This window comes from Notothenia rossii, assembly GCF_949606895.1.
Source record: "Notothenia rossii genome assembly, chromosome: 4".
NCBI classification, from domain to species: domain Eukaryota; kingdom Metazoa; phylum Chordata; class Actinopteri; order Perciformes; family Nototheniidae; genus Notothenia; species Notothenia rossii.
Window position 1 is genome coordinate 14,463,963 of NC_136902.1, and position 23,161 is coordinate 14,487,123.

At 41.4% G+C, this 23,161-nt stretch overlaps 2 protein-coding genes across 11 annotated transcripts in view; both read left to right on the top strand.

Moving 5' to 3' along the window:
* The first annotated feature begins 459 nt into the window (after window positions 1-459).
* On the top strand, window positions 460-17,621 carry LOC307037325 (MYND-type zinc finger-containing chromatin reader ZMYND8-like). Of its 10 annotated transcripts, none has more exons than XM_079678116.1 (24): window positions 460-601; window positions 1,965-2,207; window positions 2,301-2,536; window positions 2,776-2,961; window positions 3,389-3,492; window positions 7,556-7,629; window positions 8,210-8,373; window positions 9,954-10,175; window positions 10,639-10,752; window positions 10,983-11,075; window positions 11,202-11,289; window positions 11,369-11,424; window positions 11,526-11,603; window positions 11,697-11,812; window positions 11,933-12,408; window positions 12,695-12,811; window positions 12,933-13,103; window positions 13,458-13,955; window positions 14,503-14,961; window positions 15,070-15,212; window positions 15,310-15,390; window positions 15,469-15,547; window positions 15,657-15,896; window positions 16,408-17,621. In XM_079678116.1, exons 4-24 carry the CDS (start codon window positions 2,941-2,943, stop codon window positions 16,587-16,589), a joined length of 3,576 nt encoding a protein of 1,191 aa, XP_079534242.1. In that variant the 5' UTR covers window positions 460-601; window positions 1,965-2,207; window positions 2,301-2,536; window positions 2,776-2,940; the 3' UTR covers window positions 16,590-17,621. The 10 variants fall into 10 exon arrangements, with proteins under 10 accessions (XP_079534242.1, XP_079534240.1, XP_079534243.1 ...); XM_079678114.1 differs by having other exon boundaries at window positions 3,389-3,480; window positions 11,351-11,424; window positions 16,293-17,621; XM_079678117.1 differs by lacking the exons at window positions 2,776-2,961; window positions 3,389-3,492 and having other exon boundaries at window positions 11,351-11,424; window positions 16,293-17,621.
* Window positions 17,622-18,193: 572 nt separating this feature from the next.
* Window positions 18,194-23,161, top strand: part of LOC307037755 (uncharacterized protein) — a 34,096-nt gene continuing 29,128 nt past the window's right edge. The window contains exons 1-6 of the mRNA XM_079678822.1: window positions 18,194-18,321; window positions 19,287-19,350; window positions 19,536-20,700; window positions 20,796-21,042; window positions 22,161-22,502; window positions 22,645-22,822. Coding sequence (XP_079534948.1) covers window positions 19,305-19,350; window positions 19,536-20,700; window positions 20,796-21,042; window positions 22,161-22,502; window positions 22,645-22,822 — 1,978 coding nt within the window. The 5' untranslated portion in view covers window positions 18,194-18,321; window positions 19,287-19,304. The remainder of the gene's footprint in view (window positions 18,322-19,286; window positions 19,351-19,535; window positions 20,701-20,795; window positions 21,043-22,160; window positions 22,503-22,644; window positions 22,823-23,161) is intronic.

The following is a 23,161-nucleotide window of genomic DNA, read 5'->3' on the forward strand; positions in this document are numbered from 1 at the left end:
TTAGAGTAATAAATCACTCCTAGTTTTAATCTGTTTGCTAGAACCCCAAAGCATTTAGTGCATTTCTTTTTACAGCAGGATAGGGATAGATATAATGAGGTTTTTAATATGGGTTATTGTAGTGGTATCACTGTTCATCTCTCATTGTTTTTCTGTTTTGCTTTTATAACTTTTCTTTATTTCTACAAATGGGCTATTGTTTTTATTCTTATCTTGCTCTGTAAAGCACTTTTGGCTGCAAGTTATTTTTATTATCATTATGATTTAATCCTATAATATAATATAGGAAAAATATGAAAGGGTCTAATGTGCATAGCAAGCACCTTTGAAATGTTAAATGCATATTGCGGATAATAGGTTTTCAATTTTTCTGGATGCAGGAGATACTGGGGATCGAACCGAGGTCTCAAATTTAAAGCTCAAGATTTTATTTTGGAAAAAAAAAGAAAAAGACCGGAAGTTTCCATTGTGTGTGTTTGGAGACCTCCCGTGTTTAACTAATTAACATGTCATTTAGTCATATGATTGTTAGTTACTTATACGGGTTTCATCTGAATTAACCGAGATTAATGGAGAAATGACGGAGATAACCAACAGTCAGGTAAGTAATGTTAACATGGCGTTGATGATACACGAGCATTACTGCGAACGGCTAATGCTAGCAAGCATTTTAGCTGTCGTCACCTTAGCTAATTAACCGTGAGTCGAAGTTTTCTTTGAAACTGTAAGGGTGGTCTTTCTTTTAATAATGCACGCAAGCGAAAGTCAGTGTTTTTGTGGTTTAAGTAACTGCTGACGTATATATTTTGTGGCTTTACCTGGGCATTTTAATGTCATTGTAAATGTAACCCCATAGCTTTTTTTATTAGCTAATAATTTGCAGCCTAATGTTATGTCAAATACGCATCCAGGTGACACATTTTGAACACGTTTGGTTCTCTGCCGCTAGAGGTCAGTATGAGACAGGACCGGAATAGCTAAACATAAGCTAACTCTCTACTTTTAAACCAGTTGGCTGAAATGTGATACAGCTTCACATAACGTAATTGCCATGTCATATCATATAATTTGTAATAGTATAAATTATAGGATCAGTTTTAATACAAATTGCGTAGTGTTCCTAATCACTCTCACTGCCCGGCTAGCTCAGTCGGTAGAGCATGAGACTCTTAATCTCAGGGTCGTGGGTTCGAGCCCCACGTTGGGCGCACATCTTTTTCACTTTCGGTCACAAACTGGTTCGTCGTACTCGATTGTATTTTATAAACCTATTTGTAAACCACATTTCAGATCTGCGGAGAGATGAGAAGACAATAGTAGAAGATAATACTACACTGTAATAGCTGGTAAATTATGAAATTATGAATAGGTCACTTATAGTCGGACGTGATTTTTAACTGCGTGTAGGAAAAAACCCTTTCAGTATAATGCAGTCCAATATAACAGTATAATTTACACACCTATAGTCATTCTAGTATTGAGTCAACAATTGCTTCAGCGAAACATGTATGACAGGGTTATTATGTAGGATTTGTTTACATCCTATTTGACTAATTGTGTATTTTATCACTGCTGCTGAATATCAAAGGACACAAAAAAACAGGTGCATTATTCATCTGTGTTTAATTATTAATGATCACGGTTATAGCACAGACGTTAAAGAGGAATACCCTTAGCACACTTTATACAAAGCCCCCATGGTGTATAATTGAAATGTGAGCATTCCTTCTCATAGAGGAAGGGATACATATTTTAAAATGTTTTACTTTAATTCATATTTACTGTTAACTCATCGGGTTATTACAAAGGCCGTTAAGTTATTCCAGTAACACCAGTAACATGTGACATTCAAAAATATTATTCACATAACATTTTTTCACTGTCCTTTACAAATCATCATAAACATGTTTTCACTGTACAAATTCTAATTTGAGCTGCCTTATTTTCTTATTCTTTTTTTTCAGGCTGCATGTCAAAATAGGTAAGGAGCAACAGCCTCTCTTTTTCTCTTCTAACAGCCAAGAGGGAGGGAGGAGTTTAAACAAAGGCCTCTCCACATAAAAAAAATGGAGGCTTGTGCAGAGAAGCCATGGTGTCCTGCTCTTCACAGTCTACATGCTGCCATTCATACTTCTAAAGCCTTCAAATAAGACAACTACAACCAGGGTCTACACTTGGAAGCTTCAAAACAGTGTCACACAGGGTTTGTATGTCAAAAATACTTATATTAATCATGTTATTTTGTGGTTTTGTGGCCTAGTTCTATGCTTATTTTTTTTCCCCCTGTCTCACACTCACAGTGCTGCCCCTGCCTGCACTGAACAAAGATAATTACTCAGGAAACATTTCGGCCAATCAGAAGCGGCCTTGTATCCTGCCTGTGAGGAAGTCGACCAGTCAGGATCTGGCTAACAACACCGGGGCCTGATCGCCTTGCCTGAAGAACGGAGCCTTCCCCGGCTGAGGGCTGAGAGTGTCCTCCATGTTTTATAAGTGTTGACATAACAGTGTGTCAGGCAGCCATGCATCCACAGAGGTAAGCTCTGTCTTTTTTTATCTTAACTTTGATAATAACATGGCTTCCTTCTTGTCGTTGTGGTGACTGTTGCTTTCTCATGATGAATGTGCACACCTTAAAAATCAGTTTAGTGTGGTGCAGCAGCAGGAGGAGGAGCTGGGGTGGATTGGAGGCCTCGGCAGGCCTCTGTGCTCCACTGTGGTGAGGGTGGGGGGTTGGGTAACGACTCTCACCCTTGCTCTCTCTCTGTGTCTCAGGGTCACATGGGTGCCCCAGACAACCAGGCTGCCATACAGGAGGCAGAGTGGACCATGGCAAATCCTTTTCCTTTTTTATAATGCAAAAGAGAGTTAGATTTAAAAATGGCACCCACATTTCCCTCTCTGTTGTGGCAGTCTGTGTTGTAGCCTGGCAGAGAAAGAATGGGGGATGGGCAGTGGAGGGTGAGAAGGGGGGGTATTATGTACCCTTTGTAAGTGGATTGGCTCTGTGCTGTTTTTTGTGTGTCATGCCAGGCCGGGGAAAAGACGTGGGGGGCAACAGATGTTAGGAAGACACAGAGTGAAGAGCATATCTGAATACGGGTTTTTAGTCTTGATATTACACAAGAAAAAAAGAAACTGAAAACTGATTGGCTTGGTACACATTAAAGGAAATTGTACCGGGCATGTAGTTTCCACTCTCCTTATGAGCCGGCACGAAACAAACCTTTTGACCAAGAGAGATCTTCCAGTTGAATCTATAAGAAATAATATGTTAGGACTCAGGGTTCTTCTTCTTTAAAGCTACAGGCCCTGCGTTTACAGCCCTGGGCTTCGTCCTCTCTACAACACTATTGTGAAACTGCTTCCTCCACTCTCTGATACTCAGAAGGACAGGGGCCATTTTGTGTTTGGCTCTCCTCTAGTGCTCTCTTCACAGACCAGACAGCAGGGACAGGGAAACAACACGAGACTAAACAGGTTTTTACTGATGTGTGTGTATGTGTCTGTTTGTGTATGTGTGGCAATATTTTTCCCTCTTGGTTCTCTGTGTTCTTTCTGCTTCACATAAACAAGTAATGTGATATAACAGATATAAAGAAAGACGCTTATCTTTATAGATATTTTAATGACATATACACAAAGACAAGGTGCATGAGTAAACCTGTCACTGCGTGTTGCCCCGGATTTTTCAGAGCACAGACTGTACATTGTGTTACATAATGTATCACCAATTTAGCAATCTCTACTGCGTGGGGGGAAACAAAGGACGTTTTCTTTCTCTTGTGGCATGACACAAGATGTGTTTCATCTACACGACACATAGAAAATAGTAACAAGACAATCTCTGCTCGCATTCTCTGTAAACCCAGAAGTTAACTTCCACTATTACATAGAAATGAGTCCCTCCCATAGATTGCATTTACTTCTCACTGTTACTCCATAGTGCTTGATTAAGCCTGTTTGTATAAAAGCTACACCGATAGTTGGAAATGTCGGCAATGCGTAACGTCGTGTTGTTTGGACAGATTGGGTGGGCCTCCTTCTGAGTCAACGAGGCAGCTAAACAGGACGGAAGAGGTTGAATTGCAGAGTCCTGCATGACAACCACAAATACAATCTCCAAAGAAATGTCATTCTTTCAAATCCCCTCTGTTTTATTCTCTCATAACCACGAAGGGCAAACTAAACAGCAAGGAATACAAAACGTCTTACGCAGGGGGAAATCTCTGCATTGCAGCAAAAATGCTTTTTAAGAGGAAGAGGGGAGCCTGCACACTGTGATCCGTGTGGCACAGCGCAGCCGACCAATAATGTTCCACCCTGTTGGCCCTCCAGCCAATTGCAGCTGCAGTCGAGGTTAAAGATTGACAATCAGAGGGAGAGCAGCAGGGAGAGCAAGGGCCTTCTGGAAAATTCCACAGCCATCTTTGATTCACCCTGTACAGCCTAATATAAATCCAGGTCAATTTTTTTCTTTAATACACGATGTTGTGTGCCTATTATTGTTTAACATTGTGAAGGAGTCATGCTAAAACAGGTTATGTGGTTAAAATAATTGTATTACATTTTTAAAAGGATCTTATTCCTTTTGTTTTAATTATGTGTATGTTGATTTCAGGAGAGAAAGCTAAACTATGCATTTCTTCATTTTTCTGCATGCGGTTGTTGGTCTTGTGAAAGCTGAATCTCTCTTGTCATTTGAAGATCCTAATAACCTCTCTTGGGTTTTTGAGGGTAGCACAGGGAGTTGGATGTTTTGTAGTCACTGGTATTAATCCCAAGTGTTTTCAGTGGCAGTTCCAGAGCAAAGAGTGCAGTAATGATGTTTGCATCGAGCAGCTTTCCTGGACCGCCATAAAGAGAGGCCATTTGTTCAGATATGTGTCTGTTGATGTGTAAGTACTGCACATTCTTTAAGTATAGAGAAAAGCTCTGCCAGCATCGCAGTGTGGCTTCACAGTGATGGTCCCTCTTTCTTCAGAATGAAATCTAATTATTCTATGACAGCAGTATTCAGGCAAGGAGGCAAGCCATGATCGAAGGGGAAAAAAAGGGAGATGAGTGCCTCACATTTTGCTGGATTTTCCCGTGTCTCCCTCTCTGTGTTCCTCCTTATCTGTGTGGTCGTCAGTGAAGGTTGGTCTTGACACAGCCGTGTTTTTTGAAATGTTGGACTGTAATCTCCACAGATCTCTCTGGTCCTCCTGCATGGATGTGCCAGTGCCTGAGTCTCGGAGTGGGGGATGGGGGAGAGGGGGGAGGGGAGCAAGCTGTGGCCTCCATTTTTTTGTGACGAGAGAACCCTGCTCGTCTCTCACAGGAGTGGAATCTAAAAAGGCATTGAGTCAGTGTTATTTCCTTTTTGTCCATCAGGTACTGCTTGCAGAGGGGAATACTGTGTGTTTTCCTGAACCCCGCGTCTCCCTGGAATACATCCCAGAATCTGCTGAGGATTTATTTGCCTTGTGTGATGGATCATAGCTCCTAATCTGAAAATGTCTTTTGGATCAGCATACTTTTTCACTGTGGGTCATCCTGTCTTCCTGGTAGTAGCAGCATAGCTTGTAATTAACTGTGTCAACATGATAGGGCTGTGGCACTTTGTGCAGCAGCTCTCCACGCTGAAGGCGAGTGTCTCTCTTTTCAGGGCTGAGGTACACGTAGCAGAGCGGCTTGGCTAACGTTGTCTTATTTTCATGTGGGCCTCGTTTGTTCACTCAGTCCGGAACAGGAAGGCCCCGGAGGGTTTGGGGTTTCTCAGTGTGTGTGTGTGTGTGGGGGTGTGTGTGTGTGTGTGCGTGGCTGTTGGCAGGCTGAAACAAGATACCCATATGCCATATTTCAAAAGAAACTCTGCTCTTTTCAGGCGAAGCAGGTTATGATGCATTTATTTTGTTGAGTTTCACTTTGATAAGCTCTCTGTGATAAGCATACTGAGAGAACAATGGATGCTTTTAGAATAGCCTTGATGATTGTGAATTGTTTACACAATCGTTTACATTATCTGGAATTTTGACTAGCAGAAAGAGGAGGTTTTAATCATTTTTAAACCCGAGTCGTGAAGCAAACATTAAGGATGACTTAGTGTTTAAATGGGTGTTGATGTGATAGCTGATGTGATCCGATCTAATCTCCCCCTGGGTCGTTAAACCTTTGGATATGTGTAGTAACCTCCTTATGCCTCTCAGAGAACTGACATTTGATCAACTTTGTGAGGAATGTCTCTTTAAGAATGGAGGAGGGGACTTGAACAGCATTCCTTTACTTTCAGAAGAAAAAAAAAAGAGGCTTATCCCACAATTGTGGTTGACCTTTGAGTCGTAGCCTGTAAACCCGTCATCCTAGCTGGAAACCAGAGCTGCGAGCAAGCTATGAACTGGTCAAGTGTGTGACCTGTCAGGGGTCTTTGGGAGGGTTTTTCTTCTTGGAGCTTGAGAATAAAGGCGACATCCTTGGAACAGGGCCCTCTGTTGCTCTGACAAAGGAGGAGCCAAATACTCAAAGACTTGCATTTATCACCAGAACCCCTTTATTTTCACCCCCTTTGACTCTGTCCTTGGACGAAAAGAGATGAGAGCAGGACATTAGACCTCGGAAATCAGGTTTTCCTGTACTTTATGTGCATGTGTGCAATTATATATTCTTCTCTTTTCGATTGATTCATAACTTGAGATTTTTTTTTTAAATTAATAATAATACCTTGATTACACAAGCTTTGTAAACACAGCAGGATAAAAAGCTCATTTTAAAAGAAACCATACAAAATGCTTAGTGTACATGTGTGTAACTACAAGTATGTGTGTGAATATTTTCTTAATGGAAAATGCATGGGTCCAAATTTAAGAATTCACAGATTGCAGTGATGCATTCATGAATTTGTCTAAGAAAGCTGCTATTAAATATACATTTGGTGAAGCTTTAGGCCAACCTTTTTTAGATATACTTCTCTTGAAGCTTGTGAAGCGAACCTCTTGCTATCTGTTGCCAAGAATGGGCCAAAATTCTCCTGGGTAACCCTGTTGTTACTGAAGGGGCTCGAGGGGTAGTGGAAACATATACTTTTATTATCATGAGACACTCTCCATCCATTAGTAAGGACCTACTCTCTGACTTCCCTTACTAATTTTCTTTTGACCATTTGTTATCAAAATAGTACCGCAAAGATCAGGACCTAATTTGGCTACATTCTATAGCTGCTGAAGGACGTAGGGTCGTATGTGTTGTTGTGAATATTAATTCACGGAGGAGCGTTGCCATGGCAATTGTTACAATTGCTTGCAGTGTCAAAAATGATTTGAACTCGTTTTTCACTGATGTAGAAATAATTTGAACTTGGAAGCACAATGTCAGAGATGTGCTTAAATTAAGTGAAATCAAAATGAATAACAATGGTAACCTGGAGTAGTCCCTATTGACAGATCCTTTGGGACCTGGGTGCCTTAGGTGGTTTTCCACTTGTTTACTGTTATGCTGCTGTGGCTTCTGATCACCCTTTCTGACTTTGTGTTTGCCTCTCTTTCTCTATTTCTGTGTGCTCTTGTGTGCTGCTCAGCAGTCTGGCTGAGGAGGAGATAAAGACAGAGTCTGATGTGGTAGAGGGGATGGATGCATCCGTACGATCCAAAGGTAAGTCTCCAAAGGCCGAGCACCTCTCATTAAGAGTCAACCATCTTAGGCATTTTAGTTCCTCGATAATGTAGAGGTTATTAACTAAGTTATGAGAGCTGTGTAATGCATCTTCGGTCTCCTAGGATTGCAAAGATAATCCATCTGCCTGGCTGCCTGCCTGTTTAGTCAAGTATCAACGCAGGGTTTTGTTAGTTCAGTGGGAGCCCTTGAACTATTTGTTACTATAATGTGGTAATATAATATGTACAAGAGGCATCCTTAGTAATAATGGGATCAGTGAGACTTCTGTCAGCAGTAGATATTTATTTACCATGTTGTTGTAAACGCTAAGCATCTGACCATTTAATATCTCAGCTGAAATAAAATGTGTATTTCCGTGCTAAACTCTAAGATTGGGGGATGCTGGGAAGGATATATTTCTGTTAATTATGTTTTCCCCCATCTTGACTTTTTCTAAGAGTAGCTTAATAACTGTCATGGCACCTGTGTTTTAATCTTCTTAACTTTCTGTAATGTGCAGTGAACAGAACGAGTCTTTTTCCCATTGTGTGATGATTTGATGTCTTTCTTCTTCCAGTCCCTGACCCACCAGGGTCAGCAGAACGGCTCGTGGCACCACAGAAGAGAAAGGTGTCCAGTCCCACACATTCCTCCAATGGACACTCTCCCTCAGACACCTCTCCCAGCCCTCTCAAGAAAAAGAAGAAGCCTGGGGCCATTCACAGTGGCAGCAAAGACCAGGTAAGTGCTCCAGTGAACTCATTTCGAGATCTGGCGTGCTCCCCAAGGCTATGGACGACGGTTTACTCGCTCAACTGGAGGCCTTTCCTTCAGTTAGCAAAGGAGATAGCATCACAAATAATCCAAAACAAATGCCCTATATCAAATGCACAGTTAAGTTCTATTCAACTCTCTTTTGGTAGCAGGTCTTTCTCTTTTTTTCTTTCCAATATGGATAAAACCCCTTCAGCACAGACGGGATTGTCAGCTGATTGTCATAGCGACACCATGTGAAATTGTCTTGACATCATTTTCAATGCAATGTGATAAAGCCTTTATTTTTCAACCTAACAAAAAAACCACTGCAATGTAGTTTTGCAGGCTGCTGCCTTTGAATATCGGGGTCAAGTAAATATAAGACTAATATTGATTTTTAAGTAGCTTGACTATTTATTTTACTATACACCACTTTTTCCTAATGGAATACCCAGAAAAGAGTTTAAAAAATGGCTAGTTTAGTAGAGCCATGCAGTGGAAATGTGGTGAAATAAAACATGAGTTTGGAGGGCTTTGTTTTCCACCAAAGTTCCAAAGCAATTCCTCACTTTAAAAGAAAAATACATATCGTGGTGTCAGAGCACGTCAGTATTGAGTTTTATCTGTAGTACACTCAGTTTAAAGACAGATTTGTATGGACATAACATGCATGGATGTAAGCTGCTGTAACGTTGGAGATGTCTTGCTGTAAGAGATGTGTTGTGTAGGTTTAGTGCACTGCCATGAATGCATGGTCAGCTCACAGTTTATTATCAGACATTTAGCATTTTGTTTTATAAATGACCTCTGGTCATTTATAGTCTGTGGTTATACGGAATTTAAGTGAATGTATTTTGATGATATATATGCATATATTTTCCTTAACTGCTTGCCAATTATTGTGATGCTGAGTGATTCCCTTTTGCCCTTCAGTCCTCTGTTTAACTTACTTTAAACTGGCAGACAATTCTAGGGCCGAGCAATTACTCCTTATTTTAAAGTAAATGTAATATAGCTTTTTTCAAATGGCATTAGGTGCATTATTTGTTATAGGTGAAATGTGTCAACAAATATTTTAAATTACTCAAGTAATATTTAATAGACGTGTGTGTTGGAGGAGGGGCTCTGTAAGGAAGTGGCAGATTTGTTCCGGCTGTGTATTTTCTAATTCTAGCGCACTCGAGCTGGTTTTTCCAAAATTACCTACCCCACCTTTTAAGCTAAAGATAATTTTGACTGTGAATCAGTAAAGTACAAGTTGGGTTTTTAATAACCACACTGCTAACTCTGTTGACTATAATAACTTAAATACAACAGCTCTCATACTCAAGCTCACACCCTTAAACCTGTTTGGTTAGTCTTGATTCACTCAGTCAAATGTTCAGATCATTTAACTATTTACTGTAAATAATTATTTTGTTGGGTTTATGAACTGTTATGCCCTATATGCTGCTTTCCCTGCTTATCCATCCTTAATGCTGTCTTGTTTTGGTTGCACTGCACCTTTTTTGTGTTCCTGCGTGTTTTTGAAACCTGCCCCCTTGTTTTTCTTACCTGCATTTCAGTCAGAGCTAAGACATGGTCCCTTTTACTATATGAAGCAGCCAGCACTCACCACAGACCCTGTTGATGTTGTACCGCAGGACGGCAGGAATGACTTCTACTGCTGGCTGTGCCACCGCGAGGGCCAGGTGCTCTGCTGTGAGCTCTGCCCCAGGGTGTACCACGCCAAGTGCCTCAAACTACCAGCTGAGCCCGAGGGCGACTGGTTCTGTCCAGAGTGTGAGGTATCTCGCAGAAGACGTGTATGTGTGTGGCTGTACAAAAACGATTGTGGCAAGGCACAATCTTGCTTGCTTAGTAGACAAAACGGGTGTCAGACTATGTGCCATGAGCAGCTTCAGGGACACAAGGACAAATTGGTGAAATAACTGCCTTTTTGTTTTGGCTGATTCAAAAAACCTTAGCCCTACATGACACATGGTGCGACACTCGGCAAGCTTATTGCTCACACTGCAAGTTTTAAAGATGTTAGATATTGAACATTTTGATCAGCTTCTTAATATTCAGGCAAATTTACTACGGTCTTCTTTTCATTGGAACAATCTAAAAATCTAAATATACAAGCTAAATCAAAACAAAACATCTAAATCAGACTGTTTATTGGTATCCTGTTCTTGTAATTGGTGTTTGATGATTTCATTATGTGTTCTTCGTGTCATTATTTTAAAAAAGTGTATTTTGTTGCAGAAAATAACGGTTGCTGAATGCATCGAAACCCAGAGCAAGGCAATGACATTGCTCACAATAGAACAACTCTCCTATTTGCTCAAATTCGCTCTTCAAAAGATTAAACAGCCTGGGGTAAGACCTGTAAAGATCCATTGTATGCTGCTTTAATAAGAATAAGAATAAGAATGTGTTTTTTATAAAGCCCCTGAGGCAAATCTGTGATATTGTTAGATAAAAATAGAAATGACTTGACTTTAAGTGACATTTATATTCAAACACAAAAGTCCAGGACATGCATCAGACATCTAACATTGGCTAATGTATGCGTCTCCTTTTTTTTTTTTTTTGTCCATGCTGAGCAGACTGAACCTTTTCTGAAGCCTGTGTCTCTGGAACAGCACCCGGATTATTCAGAGTACATTTTCCACGCCATGGACCTGTCAACTTTAGAAAAGGTAACTTTGAATTGAATTGAATTGAAATTAAAACAAACATAGAACCATTCTTAGGCTCCGATTTTATAATGAATACTTATTTTCTTTAAAGTGTCTTTAATCTTGTTTTTTTTCTCTTTTTAATAGAATATCAAAAAGAAAATGTATGGCTGCACTGAAGCCTTTCTTGCTGACATGAAATGGATTTTACACAACTGCATAATCTATAACGGAGGTAAGCTAATTTCATATACCAAGAATCACCTTATTCAACACATTTAAACCATTAAATTAAGATGGTGATTTGATTCCAGGCAATCACAAATTAACAGCAACTGCTAAAGTCATCATCAAGATTTGTGAACATGAGGTAAGGAGCTTTACTAATTTAATAGTTGCAAATATTCCATAAATATTTGTGCTTTAATCATTAATTGGATATCTGTTTTCCATTTTTTACATATTTTTTAGATGAATGAGATTGAAGTGTGTCCAGAGTGCTACCTGTCTTCATGCCAAAAAAGAGACAACTGGTTTTGTGAGCCATGTGTAGGTCCTTACATCTTGAGCAGTATATTAATACAGTTAAGTTCTGAATTTAGAGATGTCAGGCACTGACTTATCCTGCTTTGTCCCCAATAGAGTCCACCCCACCCTCTGGTCTGGGCTAAGCTAAAGGGCTTTCCCTTCTGGCCAGCAAAAGCACTTAGAGAAAAGGACGGGCAGGTAGACGCACGTTTCTTCGGGCAACATGACAGGTAAGAGAAGCGTTTCAGCATTGTCGAGGAACTTTGCTCTATGTATATGAATTTGGGAAACATCTAAAGCCCAGATAAACATCCCGGTTATTCTAATTTTGTAATTGTGCTTGTATGTAGGGCCTGGGTACCCATCAACAACTGCTACCTCATGTCCAAAGAGATCCCTTTCTCTGTGAAGAAGACAAAGAGCATTTTCAACAGTGCCATGCAAGAGATGGAGGTCTATGTGGAAAACATTAGCAAGAAATTTGGGGTCTTCAACTATGCACCCTTCCGGACTCCCTACACGCCCAACAACCAGCTACAGATGCTGCTGGACCCCTCCAACCCCAGTGCTGGGACAGTGAAGACAGAGAAACAAGACAAACTCCGCTTCAACTTCGATATAACTGCGTCTCCTAAAATGGTCCTGGGCAAGAGTTCCACACCCAGTGGCATGAGCCGGAGGGTCTCAATGACAGACATGCCTCGGTCTCCCATGAGCACCAACTCCTCGGTTCACACGGGGTCGGATGGGGAGCAGGAAATGGAAAAGCACAGCAGGAATCCCGGCTTCCACTACAGCACTGGAGAGGAGTCAATGGACTGTACTGGTAATTATATGTTAAAGGGACTATAATCTATTTTTGATATGAGCAATTTATCAAAGATATTTCAAAACAGCGTGTTGGTAGCAAGATACTACAAATCTCCAAAATAAATGCATTCATCAGGTGGATAGAAACACATCTTAGAATGGATGATGATGTTGCTCCATAACTGCTGTGATTATTAACCAGACAGGCCATGAAGAACAAATTCAAATGTTCAAGAAGCAACTCTTTGTCATGAGTGGAATGATGGATGTTTTTAAACAATTTTCAACATTTGTAATTACAGCATCTCCTATGTCAGGGAAGATGGGTCCTGCAGGCAGCCCGAAGCCCTTTAACCCTGGACTAGTGCCCAAGCAGGAGAGGACTGCAGGGACAGGCGGTATCCTCAATCTAAACCTGGGTCAGTACCAACAGTAACTGTAATCATGTTATCATGAAGACCAATATTAAACACATCATCATCATCATCATTATTGCGCTCATGTTGTGCTTAAACTGAACATTTACCTCTGTCTCCTCAGACCGGGTGAAGGCTGAGATGGATCTGAAGGAGCTGAGTGAGACCGTGCAACAACAACAACAACAACAACAACAGCAGCAACAGCAGCAGGGGGGCTCAGCTTCCCTCCCCACCCCAAAGAGGTCCATCAGGAGCCTGGACAAGACCATTGAGAGTTGCAAGGCACAGCTCGGTACATACACACAATTACCTTTGGGATATTTTAAGCACAGAGCTTTATTCTTTTACTCAACAAGAACAATATTTCAGTTTTTGTGTAGTCTATTAGCAAGAAGAATGTTTTATTTATAGTTTGAATATGATATATATGCAATATTTCATGGGATACATTTGGGAGGATTCACCCAAAAGACATAAAACAAGAATCTTTCAGAGATACTGTGACTGCTACTGATTTAGTACTGGTGTCAGGCTACTACCAAAGAAAATGATCTTATATTCTTTATTACACAGTCTGACGGAGACGAAGTACACCGTTCTTTGCTATACTTTTAAAGTAATTAAGAATATTCGCTTCTCCATACAGGTATAGATGAGATCTCTGAAGACGTATACAAAGGTGTGGATCACAGCGACTCAGAGGACTCTGAGAAATCGGACTCAAGCGACAGCGAGTATCTCAGCGACGAGGAACACAAGCCAAAGATCTCCGCCCAGGACGACAAGGACAAAGCAGAGAGAAAAAGGCCCAAAGCAAGCGCCGACGGAGAGAGTAAGGAGGGAGTTACGAGGACAGTGGATAAAGCCACTCCTGAACCCATGCTCAAAGACAAGCACGGTAACAACGGCCTAGTGAGGGACCTCCAGGAGAAGCCCAGAACACTTCAGCCTCTCGCTGACAAACCCAAAGCCCCAGAGGAGGGCAGAGGAGCTGCTGCCACATCATCAGCTGAGCAGGACTCTGACTCTGAAAGAGAGCTGGTGATCGACCTGGGAGACGAACATGGAGGCCGCGACTCAAAGAGGGCGAGGAGAGAGCCAGGAGCCAAAACTCTCAAAGAGCCCAATGTCGCCAAGCTGGAAGGTGAGGCCTTATAGATAGCTATCTTGTCCTCAGGCTAATGTCTGAGCCGGTCGCTCCTGTTTTTCTTATTTATACATTCCGTGTATTAGTGATGTGTGTTTGGTAAATTACAATAGATAACTTATGGTCCCCCTTTTCTTAAAAATACTATTTATAAAACGTCTTTATTCTCAAACAAACAACCTTTATCAGAAATATAAATTGTCAAATTACAAAATTTGCACAAATCTGGCAAACGGTTAACCTTTCCGAAATTCATGAAACATACGTTTTAAATACTAAAAGTATTCTGTTATCTCTCAGTGCAGCTCATGTTGGAGCCACAAAGGCTTTATCCAACAATCTTTAGACATGGACATTGAAAATGTGCACGGGAACTCTTATCTATTTTACTCATTACAAATAATATCCTGTTAATTTAATTGTTTGTCTTCAAAAGTGGCTCCAAGTCTAGTTCCTCAATCAACCCTGTTGGGTTTAAATTGACCACAGTAGAAATCCATAATGCCTCACACTTATGGAGAAATATTATTTTATTTTTGCTCAGGTAAACTGTCTTCATCAGCTGCAGCATCTGCTCCATCACGGGAGGCCGCCTCTAACCTAAAAGACTCTTTACAACCGGCCATCACAGCAGCCCTCAACCTTGTTTCCACTGCAGCTTCTGGTCAGCCCAGTGCTGCCACAGCCTCCAGTGGATCCACCAGTGCACCCTCTCCTGCCACCCCGGCCTCCACAACATCGCCAGTACCTGCAGCTGTAAAGAAACAGCGCCCTCTACTGCCTAAAGAGGCCGCTCAGGCCGTGCAGAAGGCGGTGGTTTGGAATCCAACCAAGTTCCAGACGTCCTCTCAGAAGTGGCACATGCAGAAGGTTCAGAGGCAGCAGCAGCATGAGGAGCCGGCAGCCGTGCAGTCCCCGGCTCAGAGTCCGGGGCAAACACAAAGCCCACAGCAGCTGCAGAACTCCTCAAGTACCCGCTATCAGACCCGACAGGCAGCCAAGGGTATATACACCAGCATAATCATTCACCTGAACATTACACCAAAAATAATGAGATATAAGAGGATAAAAAGATGATTGATTTCCCTTTTCTATCCTCTACTCCCTACAGGGCAAAAGGACGTACCTCAGAGTACTTCCTCGTCGACAGCTGCCCAGGTCACAGGGAGCTCCTCTTCTTTCAGTTCAGGAGACGTGCAGATCCCTACAGGCTCAGCCGATGTGGCTGCTGACATAACCAAATACACAAACAAAGTAATTTTGACAATTTTACTTCATATTAATAATATAACTTCTCTGCCACCTTCACTTTAACTGTGTACTAATATCAAAATGTTCCTAAATCTTGCAGATGATGGATTCGATAAAAGGGACAATGACTGAAATCTACAACGATCTTTCCAAAAGCACATCAGGAAACACCATTGCTGAGGTAAATTCACGGCATATAGACCAATGCTTGTCATGCAAATACTTGGCAAGTTTTAATCTCCGTTTATTTTTGCCACAGATCCGGCGGTTAAGAATAGAGATTGAGAAGCTGCAGTGGCTGCATCAACAAGAGTTGTCTGAGATGAAACACAATCTTGGTAAGATTCTAGCAATGTGTCGTCACACCTCTGAGAGTGGATTTACTACTGATCAGTCTTTTCATAAATATTTTATGAATACTGTTTTTTGTGTCTTTCTTAAATGTAGAACTGACAATGGCCGAGATGAGGCAGAGTCTCGAGCAGGAAAGAGAACGTTTGGTGGCGGAGGTAAAAAAGCAGACAGAGTTGGAAAAGCAGCAAGCGGTGGACGAGACCAAAAAGAAACAGTGGTGCGCTAACTGCAGGAAGGAGGCCATCTTCTACTGCTGCTGGAACACCAGTTACTGCGATTACCCCTGCCAGCAAGCACACTGGCCTGAACACATGAAGTCCTGCACGCAGTCAGGTAGGCAAGCATGGATGATCCAAAATGGAAGTTTCAGCCACAAACACAATACGGACGGTGTTAAAGTAAGAGATTTAATATCAGTAAACACAATAAAATCAGAAATATAATGCACATTCAAGTTTTGTCTAACCTTTTAAAAAGTACTGGTAATAATAATCAACATATATATCTTTTGAATCGTACTTCAATGGCCCTCATTGGAACTTCTATTTTATCTCTGTCATTCTTCCTAAAAACTAATTGCAAATTGTCACGTATTCACCAATTCCTTTCATCCTGAGCTCATCCTGAGCACTCATTAGTTAAAAGGCCTTTCAAACCTACTGAAAAGAGTACAGTGTCGGCTTGCAATAACAAATACAGATAGCTTACCTCATCATTATTTTTTTATAGACAGTCTTGCCACTGACGCAAGCTGTGGGGTAAGAGGCAAATTCTGCAGACATCACAAACACATATACAGTACATTGTCAATGTTCTCATTTTTATATTTTATTTTTTCTTCCAGCCTCAGCTTCTCAGCAGGAACCAGAAGCAGAGTCAAACTCCATCCCTTCAGTGAAATCCACAGGCCAATCTCCTCCTGCCACACAGACCCTGACCCCAGGAGCAGGATCCATATCGGACAAAAGCAACTCTCCCACACTTATTGACAAGAGCAAGGACAGTGCTGGCGTTACTGTGACCTAACTGCTACACTACAGATACTCTCGCACACCTTGCATTAACGCTGTGGGGCTTTTTACATCAGACATGTGGCGTCAAACTTGGTGCTGGAAGGCCTTTGTGACAAATCACTTTGATTTTTCCATTCCCATGTGTACATCTGCTTGGTGGACTTTTTTTTATGTTTGGTTCATCTCTCATTCACAGTTTCCATAAGTCGGTGATCAGGTGGATTCACCATGTGAAAGTAGTCTGTCTTGAGAACTAAAATGTGAGGTTATACGTTTTCATACTGTAGTTATGTTATAGCTCTGTTACCACTTTGTTTCAACTCTGAACAAGATTGTATCAACCAGCAGAATATTTACACTTCTCAATGCTGCTCTTAGTATTTCACAGCTGTTGTATTTCTTTGAATGGTCTTCATATAATGAGACAAAAACAGCTATTGATAGATATTCATTAATCATTGTGCCATCACAGGTATTTTGAGTTATGCAAGTTCCACCTTTGTTTTAAACCATGTCCGCTTCATGTCATTTAAGATTTTTTGATCAATGCAATGGTAAACATTATATTTGCAACTATGTCCTCTTCACGTCAGCTGGGGCATTTTTGGCTCATACCAATTTTGTATTGTTGTTCCACATTGTATAGAAAACCTACATAAAAATATCTGTGATTTATAAAAAAAAAAACTAAGACGTGTAAACTGTACAAAGTTTTGTAAGAAAGTACCTGGACAATATTTATAGTGTTATATGTTTTTATAGTATGTTTAAGGAAATCACATTTCTATGTGTCTAAAAAAAAAAAGTTATTTGAAAATAAATTACTTCATAATATGAATGTCAGCTCTGAGCGAAGCCTCTGTTTATAACTGATTCTCCAAAGCTGATCAGACTGTCTATAAGAAGGTGGAAAGATAGAAACTGCATTTGGCTGGATATTATTTCCTGTGAGCATGTCTGTTTTGGGCTTGTGTTCGTGTTTACATATTGTACATAAAATAAATGGACTTGTGAAGAAAAAATAAAAGTGCTCTGATCAACCTAACACTGTATGTGCCCCTTGATCATTTACAATTCTTTATATGGACATTTATATTCCAAACATTCAATCAATTGAAACATTCACTGATTGACTCTTGAGTCTTAAAAAAAATGTTAATAATTCAATTATATGAATAATCAGTGGTATTTTATTCAAACATATACTTTCTATATATACCTATACATGCAAATGATTGGATAAACAATTATTTAAATAAAGTAATACAAAACATGTTTGGGGGGTAAATGAATAGAAAGTAACAAGTCGAACGTTTCTGTCCCAATATTTCACTATTTTTGTTTATTTAAAAAAAAACTCAAGGTGAGTTTCACATGTGTTAATGTTAATATATCTAATATAAGTTAAATAGCACTCGAAATGTTTTGGCTCTATGAAACCTGATGTACTTATATGATTCTGTTTTCTTCAAGTTTGTATCTTATTGGTCGAATGCACTTATTGTAAATCGCTTTGGATAAAAGTGTCAGCTAAATGTAATGTAATGTAATGTAATATAAATAATCTAACTGGTGGGATTTAAACTTTTGAGACAAGCTGAACAGGAAACCACGGGGTTTTACGCCCGTGAGTAGTTCTCGCGAGATTACGAAACAACAAGGCAGAGAAAATGGAAGGCTGTGCTAGCTAGCTGGCTAGCTGAGCGAATCCAATAATAACTGGAAACAAAACGTTCATATGCAAGGTACGAATTCAGTTTTAGTGACGGTGTTCATTTACTTTCGTACAACATGCTACTCTTGTGTGGGCAGCGTTGGAGACACTTATCTCCGTAGCGTGTCATAACTCACAGTGTAGGAGCTAGCTTCTAGCTAGCTAAATGAGGGGCAAGAGAACAATGTCAGGACAACTGCTATCTCTAAGAAGTAACTCCGGAGTGTTTGCACCGTTGCACAAGAAGGACGTTTCATTTATACACTTCCACAGCTGCCTGAGATCTAGTAGTGACTAGTGAGGGTGGTTGTTTCGTTTCTTACAGTACATTCACTTGGACCCTATGGAGTGCACGCATAATTATCACTCCTGTTGAGTCTTTGCAAAAATGCACAGCAGCACTGTATTTGCACCAGACATATTATGGGTACAATCCCAATGTCCTAACACACCTGCCAACCGTGAAATAGTTTTCAATACATACAAACATTATTTGTAAATAACGCAGCTGGATAAGGCATTGAGTAATCGCTCAATTGAGGATTTACATTTACTAGTAACAACGCAGTCTACAGCATATTTAAGACCATATTGCAAAAACTGAACATTATAACCTTTTTGATGTATGGCTGTTGTATTTCACCATATTTGTTTTAGTTCACATATTTGTTTTGGCCCGAATGAAACGTTGATTAAATGCATGTTGTATGAAGTAGATGTACAAGCTTTTCTAGTAACTTTATAGATGGCCATTTCTGCATTTTCATGTAGCAGTTGTTGATAATATTATAAAATAAAAATGTACAGTTAAATGGAAAAAAAGGTTAAAAGGAAAAGCCTACTATTTACTCATAAACTAATGTGGATGATTTGGTGAAAATTAGGTTTTGGCAGCCATTTCCTCATTGTAAAGTAAATATTTGTTCTGCATTTATCCATCATCTTACTTTCAAAATGATTAATATGTACTAACAAATTCTATCCTGATTTTCGTAGCTACCAACACATGTCAATATGGATCCAATGGAAGATAATGACATCATCAATGATTATAATTATGGTAAAATACATACTTTTTTCCATTTATATATCTGTTTTTGTTAAGCACTTTGGGTTGAAGCTTGCTTTTTAAAGTGCTATATGCATGAAACTTGATGAGTTTCTTAGATGGGCTGACTGGTGCTAAAGATACACATGAAAACGTTTTGAGCTCTGTTAACCCCTTTTGTCTCTGTCTTTCTTTAGAAGAACAGCCAGAAGAGGCTGGTTCGAGTGTTAGGCCAACCATGTCTCAGGTTAAAAAGTCCTGGGGCTTCAGACGGACAACAATCGCCAAAAGAGAGTTCTTGGATGAAGTTGGAGACCTAACAAGCAATCCTCAACCCGTACGCAGAGCCAGAGGTCGTAGAGCCAACCCAACACCCCAGCCCTCTCCAGAAACCCAGAGAGTTTCCCGTGGAACCAGGAGTGTAATAGATGATCTCGAGTGGTCTGCCCCATCGTCACCAGTATCAGAGGAGAGCAAGCCCGCCTCCGCAGCCTCAGCAGGAGGGAGCCTTGACCCCAGCTCGTGGCAAGATTGCGGGTCTGCCTTCCACACTGCTTTCTCACTGCTTGGTGGAGGTGAGGGTTTGGCACTGGACATGTCAGACACACTGGCAATCCCTGACATTTTGGAAGTCACTGACTCCCTTGAAGCCTCGCCACCCCAACTCATAGAAGAAACGGAGGTGCCTGATGATAATGAATCTGCTGATGAGATGGAAATCTCGCAGCCTGTTGCACCTGACAATGTGGCAGGAGGAGAAAATGATGACGTTGTTCTGATATCTAGTCAGGAAGAGGACAGTGATGATATGTCTCTGATGCAGATGAAGGAGCAGATAGCTTCAAAAGGCAGACAGGGAGACACAAGAGGTAGAGGGGGGAGAGGTGGAAGAGGAAAGGCGAGAGGAAGGGGGAGAGGCAGAGGAAGAGGTAGGGGAAGAGGTAGAGGACGGGGCAGAGGGAGAAGCAAGGCAGTGGCGCTTCAATCAAGGATTATTGATGAAGAGGACAACCACAATGAGCTGGTGGTAGTTAACCCCGCTGATCAGATGCTGCAGCAATTTCAAGACGAAGACAAAGAAAATGATCCACAAGATCCTGCTGAAATAGTGATATCCTCTGCTAACTCTGACATCACTCTGAGTCCCACTCAGCAATCTAGCTCAGACTACATAATCATAGACACTGATTTAGACCACATTACTGATATGACTTCTGGCCAGTACGCTGATGCACCAGAAGAGGAGGAGATGGAGGAGAAGAAAGAATATACTGACGTAGAAGAGTTTCCGCGAATATTAGATACAGACGGCTCTAATTCCAATGCTCTGTACTGCATCTGTCGGCAGAAGCAAGATAAAAGGTATATTCTGGTAACAACATCTCTGGGGCATTGGGGGTTTGCATACCTCAACCATCTGTCGGTTTCACTTCCTGATCTCTGCTGTTTTCTTCTAGGTTCATGATCTGCTGTGACATTTGCCAGGATTGGTTTCATGGCGACTGTGTTGGTATCAGTGCAACACAGGGTCGTAAGATGGAGAAGAAAGGGCAAGAGTACGTGTGCCCCCCTTGTACTACAAGGAAGCAGATCCAACTCCAACCAGAGCCTCAGCCAGAGCCTGAGCTTAGCTTTCCCGAATGCTTGACGCTAAGTCCACCCAGTGAAGAACAGGAGCAGCACCAGGAGCAGAAAGATCTTAAGGTTAGAATTTGGGTTGGATTGTGATTGATCTCCAGATGGCTCGTTATCAGGCCCGGTTCCAGAACAAAATGACTCGGGGTGCATCTGAGATTACAGAGGGTGCAGTGGTAAAGTGCTATTTTTATAAGTGTTGAGTGGACCTAACACTCTCTAGGGGGGGTCCTCACCTCCTCTAGGGGGGTCCGGGGGCATGCTCACCCGGGACATTTTTTTTTAAATATTGAAGTTAAAAGCATCAATCTGGTGCACTTTGAGAGCAACATTAAGAGATCTATGGATCTATGTTCTCTTTGCTTGATTCATGCCTTCCCAGTCCCTTATCACGTATAGCCTACAAGAGCATGGCGCCAGTTGTGGTGAAGGCATCTGACTTACTTGAACCGAAATGTCTACATGCATAGCAAAAGATGGCATCTTTTTTACATGAATATTCCAGCCAATCTCTGTTTCGAAACCATGAGCTGCAAAATGAGCGCCTTACCCCACTGTACAGGCGAGTTGGGTACTTTTTTTAAATATACCTGTGCAGGCTCTGTTTTGCCGAGGTCCTCTGGCACTTGCGGGTCGCTGAGGGGTGTCGGTGTTTGGGGCAACGAAGACGGCTGTGGCGGGCAAAGTCGGCAAGTCGGGCGTTAGTGTCCACGACAGTGGCCACGGGTAACGTCATGTCCCCATGATCTGAACTGTTATTACCTGCAGTAGATGCAGTGTTACTGCTGGCGATAAGGGCTGGTTGTTTTAACCATTTTCTGATGTCCATCACTGACTGCTGTGTAAGCACCTTGCAGATGACAAACGCGCAGCGGCACAGGTCACGCGCACCTGACATAATAACGTTACTTACCGTTTAAATTGACCAAATAAATGCAGCAGGCAATGTTATTTAACCACAATTACAATTTACTATATTCTTCTTATTATTATTGTTATTCTACATGTAATATTTTCCCCTTTTTTTTTTCCCTTTTAATTTTTCAAATGAGGGTGCATAACGACTCAACTGAGGGTGCAATGCACCCCCGTAGAACCGGGCCTGCTCGTTATCCTTATGCAGTGTTCACATCTACACAACCAAGGGAGTTTTTGCATTGCTTACTCACACAAGTCTCTGGTTTCAGGAGACTTTGTCTGCGGTTGAGGAGCAGCAGCAGCAGCAGCAGCAGCAGCAGCAGCAGCAGGAGAAGGAGAAGGAGGATGAGAAGGAAAAGGAGGACGAGGAGAAGGCTCCTGTGACGATGGCAAAGCTTGAGCCCGATGCTGAGATGGAGACAGGCAGCTCTCTTCCTCTGTGCATTGGACCCGAATGCTCCAAACAAGCCCTACAAGACTCTGTTTACTGTGGCACTGACTGCATCCTGCAGCATGCCGCCTTCACTATGAAGACTCTTTCTGTTCCTAAAGTGCCCAAGCCCAGAGGACGGCCTCAGAGAAAAGCTGCCACTGCCAAACCCAACCCAACGGTAAGTTCTTTATAACATGGACACAGAGAAATTGAGAGACTTTAAAGGTGTATAGCAAATTGTTTTCTGATTTCATGTAAATATTTGTGATAGTATGAACTACCTTTTTATTTTTTAACCTAAGCCAATATGTTCCTCACAGGGTCAGAGGTCGGGTCGGATGTCAAAGAGATTAGCAGTAAATGCTGAGGAGCGTGAAGAGGAGGATGTGAAGGAAGATGATGGAGGGCAGGAGGAGGCTGTGTCTCACTTAGCCTGCGACCCCAGTCTCACAGAAGTTCAGACCACTTCCATACCATCGTCTAAGTTTTACACAGCGTGTATGTACCGTTCGCTACTCATACACATTCAGAGCACACAGCAGTTTATACACCATGCAAAAAAGGCCTCTTTGGCTTTTCAGATTTTCCTCCCTATTTGAATCCTAGCAGTACGTAACACAATCATACACGTTCATACACACACACACACACACACACACACACACACACACACACACACACACACACACACACACACACACACACACACACACACACACACACACACACACACAATACATACACACACACACACACACACACACACACACACACACACACACACACACTTTCTCTCTGTGATGACTGATAAGTAGCAGGGGTCAGCATTGGGGTAAG